Source organism: Pimephales promelas, chromosome 23 (assembly GCF_988280905.1).
Source record: "Pimephales promelas chromosome 23, fPimPro1.hap1.1, whole genome shotgun sequence".
In the NCBI taxonomy this organism is placed as follows: Eukaryota; Metazoa; Chordata; class Actinopteri; order Cypriniformes; family Leuciscidae; genus Pimephales; species Pimephales promelas.
Genome location: NC_142791.1, coordinates 7,854,859 through 7,869,124, shown reverse-complemented (window position 1 = coordinate 7,869,124; position 14,266 = coordinate 7,854,859). Strand labels below are relative to the sequence as shown.

The window sequence follows — 14,266 nt, the reverse complement described above, 5'->3', positions numbered from 1 at the left end:
GTCTCCCGTTCACACTGTTTATTTATATATTTCAAAACATGATCCTGTGTAAGCTATTTGTTTCTGCAGTCTGTCATCATAATTGATTATTTTAAAATCTGATTCATAATTTTAAAAAGGAGTCAGATCATCATTCTCGTTTAATGTCATACAGCATTCAGTATAGGACAGAGAAAAAGTCCAACTGGAAGAAAAAAATCAAAGAATTAGAAATTTAAATGCATATAATCAATCAAAAACCATCTATAAAGACTTGAGAGAAAAAAATACATTTTTGCTTAATAAAAAAATAGACAAAAAATCAGTTTCTGATTCACAGACTTCGTCAAGAAACTTTCCACCATAGCAATAAATCCGGAAAATATTTAGCCAGTCAAATTAAATGAAATAAAGCTATAACCTCCATCAGAAACTCAAAGCTAACCAATTCACCAGTTGAGATAAACAAAATATTACAAGAATACTATACAAAATTATACACACCTGATCTGGACCCAAAACAAGACGCTGTCTCATGGAAACCACATATATATGAAAAGCCTCACAAACTATTAGGCAGGCAAGACGTGCCAGGCGAGATGTGGTTTCCATGGGACAGTATCTCTGTCCCAAGTTGAGACACTCTCACAAGAGATTTTCTCAAAAATAAAAATAAAAAATAGGAGAAGGGACTGAAGAGATGTGGGGGGTTGGTAATCTTATAATATCTTATTAGTATCTTTTATTTTTGGAGAGTGCTGACAGTGGCAATTGTTACATAGGAGGAAAGATAGAAAAAAAAAATGAAAACTGACTAATACAATATTGGCAGTATGATGGTAGTGAGGAGTTGTTGTGGTGATGGTAATGACAATGGAAATAACACACACCTATACATTAACACACTTTTATTTCATTTCTGATAAAATAAAATAAAAAATAAAATATTTCCATCTTGATTAGATTTATATTTTGAAAAATAAAACAAAGATATATTTAATTAAGGTCCTTCTATTATAATACACACTAATATAATGATTTCACTGTAAAATAGTAAATGGCACAAATGTAATAATTACACATTTTATTGAATATAATCTTCAACATGAATGCCATATAGAACAATACATGAAGGTTTTTGAAAAACAACAAACAAACAAACAACAAACAGCCACTGCAACACTGAGATGTAAGTTAATATAACAACCTTTGCAAGTACGGCTGCATTGTCCATATGGCCTGTTAAGAAATAAATACATTACACACAACACCAAAACATTTCCACAGAATCCTTGACTCCGGTCTTCCCGTCAGCTATCATCAGCATTACTAACTGCACTGTAAACTGCACAAAAGGCACGTTTGTGAGTTAAGTTGTGCTTTATATACAATATTTTACTTCAGAGGTCCACGATAACTTGATCTAACGATCAGTGACACATAAATGACTCTCAGCACACTGAGAAATCACGGAATGTTAGTGAAAGAAAGACAGAAAAAGGGAATTATGGGTCATGAGGGCTTTTATGGGACATGTGTTAAAGTGCTGTTGTTGCCTCAGCTTTCCTCGCAGATCAGCCACTTACTGCAGATCAGTCCAGCCTCTTTTATGTATGCATCTCATGTGCAAGTCGTAGAAAAACTTAATACATAAATTGTGGCTTTCATAAAGTACCTATGATCAAAAGTGATTCATAAATACAACATTACTTCATAAAAAAGGCACTTTGTGTATCATTATGAATGAAAAATGTTCTTGAAAGTGGTCTTTAGTGAATGCAATTACATTGCACCACTATTACTACAGTTACAAATTCTGGGCCATATTGGTTTACATTGAAATCTCAATACAGTGAAGGTTAGTTAAATGAATGGGGTGTTTGGCTGCGTTCCTGGGCAAAACAGCCAACTGGCATCCTTACGCCGTCTATGCGGGCCAGGCTGGCCTCAGTCTTCCTCAAAAATGTCCAGTTGGCAAAAACTGTGTATATAAATACCATATACTAATACGCCGTATACTGAAATGTCCCTAGTTTGCATTATGAAGAGACAGTCAGGGTTGAAACTTTACCACATGTATAAATTAAAATAAAATGGTGAAAAAGGGGGATGTCAATTTTCCCATGTTACATTCTGTCTCATTCCTCTTTTCATCCATTGAGTTACTCAATAAGAAAGAGATGCACAGTAGTGTGTGTTTTTGTGTAGCTGTGATGATATTCTCATGCCTTTGTTTTTCCCTTTATCTGCTTTTTTTTCTTTTAGCTTCTTTACACAAACGCCTCTGGTACGTCACTGCCGTTAATCTTCAGATAGATTTTAGCATTGTTTTCTTTCTCCTTCCTCTTTTTGTGCAGAGTTCTCCTGAAGTACAGCAGGTAGAGCGGTAACAAGAAGCCCAACATACTGAGAACCAGCAGACCAACGTTCACCTACACCAGGAAAAAAAAAAGATAGAGAGGAGGTCAAAACATGCCTGACGGGCATTTAATCCATTTAGTATTGCTAATGCTCTCTCTTGTTTGTTTCATACCCAGAGCGGGTCTCCATTCAGTGGTCCCATCATGGCCATGAACAAAGGCTGCTGCAGCAGAGCGAACACAGCGCTAACCAATGACTGCATTCCGGTCAGACTGCCAAACTGAGATGATGGGTACCTGCAGACACACAAACAGAGTATGTGTTATCACATCATACGCTTTGAATGCTGCTATTACTGGCAACGGTAATGAAACTCACACAGCAGCGTAAAGCCCTCCGATGGCGGAGTGGATGAAGCCTCTGACGATGGTGTGAAGGACAAATGAGAGCATCTGGAGAGAGATGGCATGAGGTTAAATGACTAAATCAAACTGTATAAACGTCATTTGACTGTTTTCTGTGGTAAAATTGGAAGTTGACATGCTAGTAGTTTCATAATTGAGCCACTAGAGGGAGATGCTGTAAAGCTAAGCAGACCCTTAGGGGGGAGTAGGTGGGTGTTGCTTTGCACTTTTACTCTTTCTGCTTCATGGTATGCACCATAAATACTGTGCATGGAAGAAATAGTATGAGTAGTATGCTATTCCAAATTTGTCCACAGCCGTCATTTGCACAATAACAGAATAGCATTATGGCTTACTCATATATTAATATTGCTGATGTAGTTGCAGTATTTAGTGTACGGATGTTAAATTTAGTATACATACGGAGAACACATGACATGCGGGGGGTTGTATATCGTATTATGTATTTTATATAATTACATCTTCAACAGTTTAACTACTTTACCAATTACTCTCTGATAAAAAGTTGCATTACTTTCTCAATCCCATCTAAACTTCAAGATTAGACGTCATGAACATAAGATGATGTTAAATCCACTACAGATTGTTCTAAAGTCTATACAGAATTTAATGAAATTACATCAGAAGTAACTGTAATTAAATGACAGTAATTCATTACTTAGCAATGCATTACATTATATTTATATTTTAGAAGTATGCAATATAATGCACACAATATAATTATTTGCGTCCTCGATTTACTAAATTGTGGCCACGTTGTAATAATTTGTTCTCTTGTTTTATTAAATCAAAACGACAGAGTAAATTCTTAAATCATGGCCACGATATAGTATAGTTGTATTGTATTCTGTTTTTATAGTTTTTAAATGATATTGTTCTTGCCTTGTATATATATTTTTTACGTTTTTGTTTTTCTTAAATACCGGTATTTCTGTTTAGCTTTAATACATTTTTATTTACTTTTAGTTTATGTGTTAGTCATTTCAGTACTATTTCAGTTTGTTGCAAAGGCAACATTTACATTTTTTTAAAGTTAATGTTTCTAATTTAATATTTTTATATATTTTTCAGCTTTATTACAATAATCAGAAACTAGTTGTAACATTTTTAGTTATAAAAGTTTTTTAGTTTTAATTTTAGTCTTAGTTAATGATAACAACGTGGTATACAACAGAGCATACTACAAAAAAAGAGAGAGATAAAGATGTTATTTTAACTAATTTACAAATACTACATAATATATACTCCACAATGCACATCATTTAAAAAATAGCATGTCAAAAACGGTGCATTTTGGAAAGAAAGATATTACATTTTGTGCTTTCTTTTTTGCGCGCAGCTCATTTTGGCAATGTGGGTTATACAAATACAATGCTGCAGAAGTATGGTAGTATGCTATTCTTATTGTTAAATTGATACATTTCTATGGACTATACATAACACAGAGACACATAACACACACCTGAAGTGGGAGATTGGGAATCAGGCAGGTGATGCCAAAGCCGACGAGGAGGATGTTGGTGAAGATGAAGGCACGTGTGGCATTGGTGACTTTCTGAATCTGTTTGTCTCTGCGTTTGGGCTGGGGTTCATCCCTGGAAACATGGAGCGAACAGAGACGCTTAAAACAACTGTAGCATTTTGAGCTTCACACATTATTAGTCTGAAGTTCACTAACATGTGTTCTATAACCTACTTGTTGGGCTCTTTTTCATCGCTTTCTCCATCTTCGCATTCTTTCAGCTTCCAGTCCATTATTTGACCGATGACTGGCGTCGTCATCAAGCACAAGAGTTGCATCACACCAAAAATTGAGGTGTAGAGGCTCACTGAGAGAACGAGAGAGAGAGAGATTATTATATAACACTGTATAATGGATAACGTCTGTTAATAACTACTCTGGTTAATGGCTGGGTTTATGGCACTCTGCAAGGTTGCGTATGCATTGCGTCCGTGAGCACAGGTGGACAGGGAGTGGGTTAGGCTTGAGGTGAGGACAGGAGAAGGTTAAATGTTAAAACAACAAGCTTAGGGAACTACATGCTCTACTGGTTTGTACTGTGTTACTGAGATTCTTACCCAATTCCATTTTCTCAACTGCAAAAATGGTAAAAAAAAAAAAAAATAAAAAAATAAATAAATATTAGAAGGCAATTAAATTTTCAAAAATAACTGATATGGTTTTAAAAATCTTTATTAGTAATATTTTTCCAGAAAGATTTTTTTTTCCTTTTCTGCATTCACATATCTGTATTATAGTAACTACAATATTTGTTAAGTCTTTTTTCAGAAAAGTTTTGTTTTGCTGCATTCACATATCTGTATTATTGAAAGTAAAATGTTTTTTTTATTTTATTTTACCCATTCATTTACATATCTGAATTATCGTAATTAAAGATTACAGTAAAGAAAATGAAAAAATGTTTTGCTGCGTTCACATTTCTGTATTACTGTAAATTTAGTTGTTGTTTTTTTTTTCAGAAAAGAAAAAAGTATTTTATTTTCTATGGCATATTTGAGTTTAAAATTTAAAATAATTGTTTAGTCAAATTGTTTTTTTTTTTCAGCTGCATTCACGTACTATTAAGGGACCTTCGCAAAAATAAAAAATATACAGACTTTCACGTGCTCACGAGAAACCTATTGCGTATTCGCAAGAATTTTTTTTTTCCAGAAAAAATTCTTTGTGGTGCTCATATATCTGAATTATCATAATACATTTTTTTTAGAAAATGTTTTATTGCATTCACATTATTACTGTTTTTGTTATTACTGCATCAAATAAATGCTATATATATATGTATTTATTTATTTATTTATTTATTTATTTTTTCAGAAATATGCAAACATGCTTATCCACCTGTGTTAAGATCTCCTCCGCTGAGGGCCTCCAAGATGTTGTTCATGGCTCCCATGTAGAAGATGAGACGCAGCTGAGTCACACACATGGTCACCAGACTCAATATGAACAGAGGGCTTAAAATACTCTTCATGAATGACTGAGCTGCAAGGAAAACAGAGATAGTCAAAATGATTTGTTGACCTGTCGACCCATTTAAGGCTCTGTTAGTGAAACTTTGCATTTGAGTATTTGCGTATGTTACTGGTCTTTTCTTGTTGTCACTTACTTTCCTCCTTGTTCTCAGACTGCAGTTCCAGATCCATGGTGGACAGACAAAGTTTCTGACCCTCTCTGGCAAGCTCTTTCTGTTTGTGAGTGTGATCCACGCTAAGACGCTTGCCCACTGTCGTCACTTGATTATAAAACTGCTTTCCTGTAATCTTATGGTCAAATCCCAGCCAACTGAATTTGATCTTGATACTGGATGTAAAGAAAACAAATCAGAATGAGAGTGAGAAATTGTAAATGTTTGATGGGTATGAGTGCGTGGGTTAGAGTTAGCATGTGTTTCTTACGTGTAGTCATGGTCCTCGGGTCCAGGGAAAGGCTCCAGGGGCCAGTTGAAGAAGCAGTTGATGAAGACGAGTCCTGCACAGGCCGCCCAGACCACAAGAATCGTGATGAAGGTCACACCAATGTCATAGATCACCTGATCAGAAACAACGCACAAGAAACAAATCATATCTAAGATCATAAGGTAGGATTACAATCATTTGTTTTCACCCAGTTGTTTAATCTAACAGACCTTGACTCCAGGAAAGGTGACAGCCGAGGACGCATACGAGCCGATCATGAGTGCGATGAAGGTGGCACGCAGGTCACCAAACATGTTGGGCAGCTGGAAGGAAACAGATGAATAACATTTGGTTAAAAATAACATTTATTTATTTAAAATGTATACAATTCTAAATTTAAATAACTTAAAACGTTAAATAAGTTAATATGGATTATTTCAATTTTATATAATTTTATAACAACCCTGGCAAAAAAGAAAAGTGTGTTTAGATCTATATTTTTTTTAATAAATAAATGTGTATGTGTATATATATATATATATTACGTTAATTTATTTAATTTCATTTGTAATCACATTTTTTTAAGTTTTAGTTAATACAAAATTCTATTTTATTTTTTATTTATTTATTAATATACTATAATATAAATAATCCATAACAATAGTCTTTCTCTAAAAATCTCATGAAGCAATGAGAGACAGCCATCAATTGCTGGCTTATGAAAGCACAAGTCGACAGTGAAAGCAGTTTCAGTTCTGATGCACTGATTATAACCAGAGAATGAGGACTGGGGGTTTAAAGAGGGAACGAGCAAGTGACAGAGGACTAGAAAACTAGAAGACTACGAGAACGATTAAGTGGCCCTAATTTATTTTTGAACACTTGATCCACACTTCTTTCTTACTTCACTTACTTTCTGTTCCTCATTGTCAATTAAAAAGAGGAATAACTAGGTTGGTAAGAACTGAGGAATGATCCATCCAGTCTGAACCGGCTGAATCTGAGTCTCTTTTATGACTCTAATTGGAGGCCAAACTGGGGCAGCCTGCCCACAGTTATGCCTTGTTCCTGTGACAACAAGTGGATGAGCAACAGCGAGTGTCCTGTTATGTAAGAATGCGTTTGAATGTGAGTGATCAACAGCTTTGAGATGGAACAGTTGTACTTTGTGAGAACAGAACTGCTGTGAAGATGTTCTCCGAAATCAATTGTTATGCGACTTTGCCACTCCATGTACACTTCAAACATGGCACACAAGAGCACTCGCATTATTATCAACAACAACTTTTGCATTAAGCCATCAATGTAATTCAAGTATTTGGTGTTGTTTTAAAAAGTTCTAATTTTGCAGGTGTAGCAAAAAGTACATTTTGGACTCTGGGTGTAAGTGTTTTTGTGAGTTCATGGTCGTATAGTTCCTCTGAGCACATGATAACCGCAGGCTAATCTTACAGGGTCAGCACACTGAGTCAGGAGGACTGTATGCTGCCATGGTGCCAGAGCAACGACAAAAGCGAGTCAGCAGGAAAAACACTGAAGTAAGATGCACAAATGGGTCTAATGATTAACTTACTGCACCGCGCTTGAGAGACGCGCAAAAGATCGAGGAAAGAGACTTCTAACTAGCCTGGATGTAGCAGGATTGCAGGGAACAAATGTTACAATTTCAAAACCAACCACTGAAAAAGCCACGGCTAATCTGACTATCAGATGGGACGTATCCCCCTGAATGTTTATGGCAGTTAAAGCAAGCTAATTAGCAAGCAACAAGCTAATTCAAACACATCAAAAGAGCACAAGTGTACATTCATGAATAAGTTATCACTCACCGTAAGTGAAGTGAAGGTCATACACATTCCCCCAAAGCCATTAAAGGTCAGAGCGATGAAAATCAGAACGGACAGTTCTAGACAAAAACAAGGAGACGTTAACTGTTCCTAGTGGAAAACTGACATATTGGTGTCTGTTTCGATAAGTATGAAGACTGAAGATAAATTCATTCTGAATTGCATGTAGGACATTCTTACCATTTGGGTTGCTGGCTCCATAAGCGATCATTAGGCACGAGAGGGCAAAGCAGGCACTGGAAAGGAAGATTTGAAACTCAGTTAATCATGGAAAATGTTCTGTGATGTGACCTTGGGATACACACTTACTATATTACATGGTGCAAAAGCTTTATTTATTAATCCAAAAAATTGGATTGTTATAGGAATGATATTGAAAATTAAGCACATGTTGTGTACCTTCCAAGCAGGCGGAGTTTGCGTGGACCGTATTTGTCCATGACGATTCCGAGCGGGAGTGTGATGGCGCTGAGGAGGAAGGAGCCCACGGTGAAGGCCAGATTCAGCATCTCATCCTGTTCTTTACAGATGAGCCAGCCGTTCATCCTCAGGTGTTCCTCTGGATGTTTCAGAGGGACCACCTCCACACCTCCAGGCTGGAACTCGTCATAATCAAACTCTGCATCATTCGACAATGATGAAGGCACAGCTGGTAATGAGACGTTTGCTGTTGAACTGTTTCCTTTAGGAAAGAAGAAGAGGAGAGGTATAAGAGGCTAATGGGGACCCGTGTAACTTATTACCAGCAACTACCATGTTCCAAAAACCAGCTCACTGCTAAATTAATGTGACCTGACATACACCCCGCTGGAGTCTCCATTTCTGCTATACGGGGATAAAGAGAGAGAGTGAGAAAACTCAGATGTTGGTGTAAAAACTGGTCACGTGTGTCCCTGCTGTGAGCCCTATGCTGTGACGTAAGCATCATGCACTTGTGATTCTGGTCAATGTCCAAACCCACAGATGCCGCACGTGCAGACTTCTATACCTCTCGATAGTTCCTTGAAGTTCATGACTGGGGTTTATGCACTCTTTGGCCTTTTGTTTACACCATTGGTGGAACGGTCCATCATGAATTAAAGCTACAGAAGGTAAGGACACTCCAATAATGACTCAAGACTTGGGATTGTCAGTAGAGGATAAGCCTAACGTCGTTCCAAGCGTGTATGAATTTCTTTCTACTGTGGAAAACAAAAGAAGATATTTTGAAGAATGTCTTCAGTTTCTCTTCTCCATTCAATAAAATTCAATACTAGGCTCTAAAATGATTTGGACCCTAACATTCTTCAAAATATCATTATTTTGTGTTCAATTGGGGGAAAATTCATATAGGTTTGAAATGACATGAGGAAAAGCAAATGATGACAAAACTGTCATTTTTGGGTGAACTATCTCTTTAACATGCTTAAGGAAAATGGTGTCTATCTGTTTGAACTTCACAAAAAAAAAAAAAAAAAAAAACCTCTCAAAATATGATAATGTTCCTACCAGGTTTTCTAATTAGAAAATGTTAGCTTATGACCGGCTAGAGCTGCATAAACCAACCTGGAATTACATCTGGTCTAAACTGGTGGTTTCAGCTGTTCTCCAGAGTGTCTGAGATAAACCTTTACCCAGCAATAAAATGCTTGGGATGAGGAATCACCATTTTGTGGTCTCAATAAAACCTGGGATAAGGGCTGGGATAGATAAAGAGGAGAAAGCTCAACATTTGCTCTTCCTTTATCTTGTTCTGCTGCCGGAACAATGTTAATAATCGTCCTTTTGGACTCTTGTACAATCCTGTTCCACATTATCTCACAATGCATATACATATATTCAATCTACTGATACTGAACAAGGTGACACTCAATTAATAGCCGCTGGCTCACTGGAGTCAAATAAAGTTGATAATCAGACCTGACCTTATACTAATCTGTTTTTCCTTCTTATCTGCTGATGAATGATAAATGAATGTTAAGCTGAAAAACACAAAATGTGGTATAAAAAAAAAGTACACTTTTGAGACATGTGAGTCAATTAGACAAAACCTGTCTTTCAAAACTTTAAGATATCGCAATGGCATTCACAACTAACAGGGAATTTCTGTAAAACTTTGGCTAACGTTCTGACAAGGTACTCTCAACATGGAAAAATGTTCCACTAGTAATGTATGTTCAAAGTTATCTGGTCCAAAGATGCACCAAAATAGGCCACAACAATGTGCAAATGGCTGCATTGCAGGACAAACCCAGTCACAAAGAAAAATCTGATCTGAAAATCTGAATATGATTTTTCATCTGATCCTTCGCCTTTTTTTCTGATTGGATTGACAGCCATGCGATGTATTTGTCTGAGAGTCACATGAAAATCCAAATTGGGTGTTTTATTAATAAAATTCTTTTAAATGTCCTAAGACTTTGGAAACTGCAAAGTACTGACACTAAACACACATTCATACAGGAACATAGACATTTTAAAATATTAATACAATGATTTGGGAGCAAATTAGGGAGTGAAAACAAGGAGGGGTTGTTCTTTTCATTCATAGCCATTGGTTTGGAGGCCAGATCTGATAAAATGCGAGGAACAGACACACAGTACAAATTGTCTCTAACCTCATCTTAGTGAAAGCTTGAATGTGATAAAGAGCTGTTATCAGGCCAAGTTAAAAGATTGGAAATCAAAGTTAGTGTACTAAACCACATGCTACGCAAGTACACATCCTTCAAAATGGTCAAGAATAATGAATGCTGACTAATGCCTCATGACACTGTCCTTTGAGTCTTATCTGTGGACTTTAAGATTGCTAAATACGGTCTTGAGCACTGACGATTTTCGCTGAGACAGTCTTATTATGCCACAATAATGTGACTGAAAGGACATACGATCAGCAGATGTCAAAAAAACAGGAACTTCTATGACAGCAGCAAAAAAAAAACACTTTCCCATGCAAAAAAAATTTTGTCAGACAGACAGATACGTAAGATGCCCACCACTCCACCCAGAAGAAGTGGTATTCCTAGATCTACCCAAACGATAAGCCTCCTACTGTTTCCTTCACAAACAACTCTTTTTCTCGTCTTCTGCCCCTCCTCTACCCCTTTTCTTCTCGTCTGCCTGGGAATTTCAAGCTTTTGTGGTTAAATAGGTTTCAATGTCCTCATGTTCTGTTAAATCTAGTCCAAAGTGGTTAAGAAAGAAAAAGACAGTGATAAAAGGTAATCAGCATACACAGTAAGCCCAAAACACGTTCTGTGATGCAAATCAATACCAAAACCAGTTCAATCAATCAATCAATTAAGAGCTAACCAGTATAGGCCTCTCGATTTAAAGGAGCACTTGATTAAGTCCGGGTCCCTGTGGAAAACCCTTCTACATTCCAGTGTTTTACTGAGCAACCATGACTATCCCAGCTGATTTAATGGAAGTCAGTGGTTGTGAGGCTCCTGTGGGAAGACGTTGTTCCTCCTCCTTAGAGAAAGGAAGCACAAAAGTGTTTTGTTGCAGAGCGCAATCAGTTACACCATCATAAAACGCTTCTGTCAGTGATGGATTACCGCACAATACACGTGACTTTAAAAGTAGGATCCTGTGAGTACTATCAGACACAGTGTTTGTGAGCTTTCAAGATCAGATTGGAATAATGGAATTTGCCAATATGCATACTGACCAAAAGACAAAACACAATCAGGCATTACTTCAAATTATTATATAGACATGATCACAGGCAGGCTTGACTTGCAGCGTGAAGTACATGTTCCTCAATGGCTCTTCTAAAGCCAAGTTCACACTACATGATTTTAAGCCCGATTTAAGCCCAATTTGCAAATCGTTGAGCTCGCCGACAGGTCAGGGTGTTATCGTGTGCATCGCGTGGGGTATTAGTGGGCGATGAACGCTTGCCAATCTGTTAGTATGAAAGAGCCAACAATGTATCAAAGACGCTCACAGATGCGTCGCCGAGCCCAGAAAAATAACTAGCATGCTATATATCCAGAGCTGTCGCACGACACAATCTCTGTGATGTCATGAGCTCCAGCCAATCAGAGCAAGGCATGGGTTGTAAATCTTATTTTTTTGCTTTTTTTGCATTTTTTTTCTCAGAGCAAATCATCGTGCAACAGTTTGCAGCACTAGTTTGTGTCTGACATTGTTCTCTTCTTTGTTGGGTATTGGCGCACGTGCTGTTTCGCGTCATTTCCGGTTTGTTTTATCACGTGATTTTTCGTGACAAAACGTGGTTTGTAGACAAGATAGAATCGTTGGGTGACAGAGTGGTTGTCAACTCGTGTAGTGCGTTACCTCCTGTTCCGGACCAATCGCGTTGTGTCGCGTGGTGTGAACAGCTCAACAATTTGAACACTCTTGATTTCACAAAGAGCAAGTCAGTTCAGCCCGGCGTTTTAAAATCATGTAGTGTGAATAAGGCTTAAATTGCTGCACAGGTTTCTTGAGTTCTTGATGTTACATTGCTTCTTCAGAACAGTGCATTTGTTTCTGGGTAACTTCAAACACCCTTACATTAAATAAAAACATTCTTTGTGAAATTTAAAAAGGTTCTGTGGCATCAGATTGAATCTAGGTGGAAGAGTGACTCTTACCTGGTTCCTTGCAGAGGTATGAATAGAAGCCTTCAGACTTCAGCATGATGAGTAAGGAACCCCAGCCCAACAGAACAGCGGAGAAGAGCAGATTTTCAATAATGGCCGTTACCGCCATCCACCAGCGGCGGGCAAATGCTGTGGCTAGAGTGGGTGCCATGGCTGGAGGGGGTAGGAAAGCAGACAGATAAGACGGAAAGGGTGGTTGACAGTGTCTGGGATGAGACCACACAATCTGTGGATGAAGAAGAGAGAGAGATGAGTGTGTTGGAGTCATTTTAATGGAATCAGCTGAATGTGGTAGTTTACCATTAGCTAATCAGTAACTATTTTTCATACCATCCAGAGACCTAGCCTACTACAGGTTCATAATTAACATGAATAATGCATATCTTATAATAAAAGGTAACAGTAACCCACTAGTAAGGACTCAAGTGTAGTTTTTAATTTTTGAACTCTTATTAAAATGTGTGATCAATTGATACTGCTTCAGAGACTCACGCCTTCTTTGTTATGTATAACACTTTCAAAATCACTTCTTTCAAACTCAGTTGGCTCTTTTGCATTATAGTGCAAGAATAGGGACAGGGAGGGGTGCCGAAACTTCAAAAATCACATTACAACAGACCCCAAACACAATGTTTTCGATGCAAAATTACAAAAAGATAGCTGTGACAAATGTAGCCTAAATTGAATTTTATGAATTGTAGGCTATATCAAAAACACAAGCATTATTATAGCCTACCTAGGTGCCCCTCTAATGTTTGACCGAAAAATTTTTGTTTTCTTTTTTCTTTTCTTTTTTTTTTCTTTTTTTACTTCACTGGAATATGAAACTTGGTAAAGGTTTTTGCACTTGCTGTGAACACACATGAAAAATCATGATCATGATTCGAAAAGAATGGTCGTGAAAAAATAGTTACACTTGTGCTCTTCGGAAATGAATAGGAGACGAATTTAATTTGGAACACAACTTGTTTAGATGTATGGCTTGATTTTAATGCAGTTTTAGAGTAAAACGTGTTTTTGAAAATATAGATTTCATATAGAAATTTTGTCACTTTTTTGGGTTCGCTTTTTTTTAAACTTTTTTGCAATATTTACCATTGTCATATTTAAAAAGACATCAAACCGTGCTTTAAAACATTCAAGAATTACGACAGTTTAAATTGGAAATTAAATTTTCAGGTCTATGCTCAAAACGTGAATAAATGGATTATTAAATATAATTTAGTGCCATAAAATCTACTAAAATATAAAACAACAAACTTCAAACTAATTATAGTAGGCTAGCCTATTCCATTCATTGAAAAAAATGCCATTCGGAGAGCAGAGGGTTAAAATGTAACAATCCCTCTAGTCATTTACTGCACTTGTTCAAAATAAAATATTACAATGAATAAAATAAAATAAAGAACACATACCTTTGAGAGAAAGGCAAACAAGTTCTTTAGTGCAGAGTGATCTCCCCCTCGATGCCTTTGCTCTCGCTTCCCCCTCTCTCTCTCTCTTTCTCCAGCAGTTAGCGGCACTTTCAGAGAAAATGTTTCTGGGCAACTGTCGAATTTATAGCTGTTTCATGCTATGGTTTCATGTGGGAAGCATCAGATCGTTTCTATTGGCTGCATCGGGAGGCTGAGAATAACTGTCAGCC

The 14,266-nt window shown here is 37.0% G+C and overlaps 1 protein-coding gene and 1 long non-coding RNA gene across 4 annotated transcripts; one reads left to right on the top strand and one right to left on the bottom strand.

Moving 5' to 3' along the window:
- Window positions 1-1,048: 1,048 nt before the first annotated feature.
- slc43a2b (solute carrier family 43 member 2b) lies at window positions 1,049-14,181 on the bottom strand. 3 transcript variants are annotated; one of them, XM_039677083.2, is made up of 15 exons: window positions 14,037-14,181; window positions 12,613-12,847; window positions 8,429-8,711; window positions 8,210-8,265; window positions 8,012-8,088; window positions 6,413-6,505; window positions 6,183-6,316; window positions 5,894-6,087; window positions 5,626-5,769; window positions 4,845-4,862; window positions 4,462-4,594; window positions 4,228-4,360; window positions 2,719-2,792; window positions 2,513-2,636; window positions 1,049-2,411 (listed from the first exon to the last, which is right to left on the bottom strand). In XM_039677083.2, the coding sequence occupies exons 2-15, from the start codon at window positions 12,770-12,772 to the stop codon at window positions 2,250-2,252; spliced, it is 1,785 nt and encodes a 594-aa protein (XP_039533017.1). In that variant the 5' UTR covers window positions 12,773-12,847; window positions 14,037-14,181; the 3' UTR covers window positions 1,049-2,249. The 3 variants fall into 3 exon arrangements, with proteins under 3 accessions (XP_039533017.1, XP_039533018.1, XP_039533019.1); XM_039677084.2 differs by having other exon boundaries at window positions 12,613-12,774; window positions 14,037-14,163; XM_039677085.2 differs by lacking the exon at window positions 4,845-4,862.
- LOC148969386 (uncharacterized) lies at window positions 2,522-7,962 on the top strand. Its single transcript, XR_016149421.1, has 3 exons — window positions 2,522-2,655; window positions 5,602-6,364; window positions 7,637-7,962. It is a non-coding gene; the product is annotated as an uncharacterized LOC148969386 (long non-coding RNA).
- Window positions 14,182-14,266: the final 85 nt, after the last annotated feature.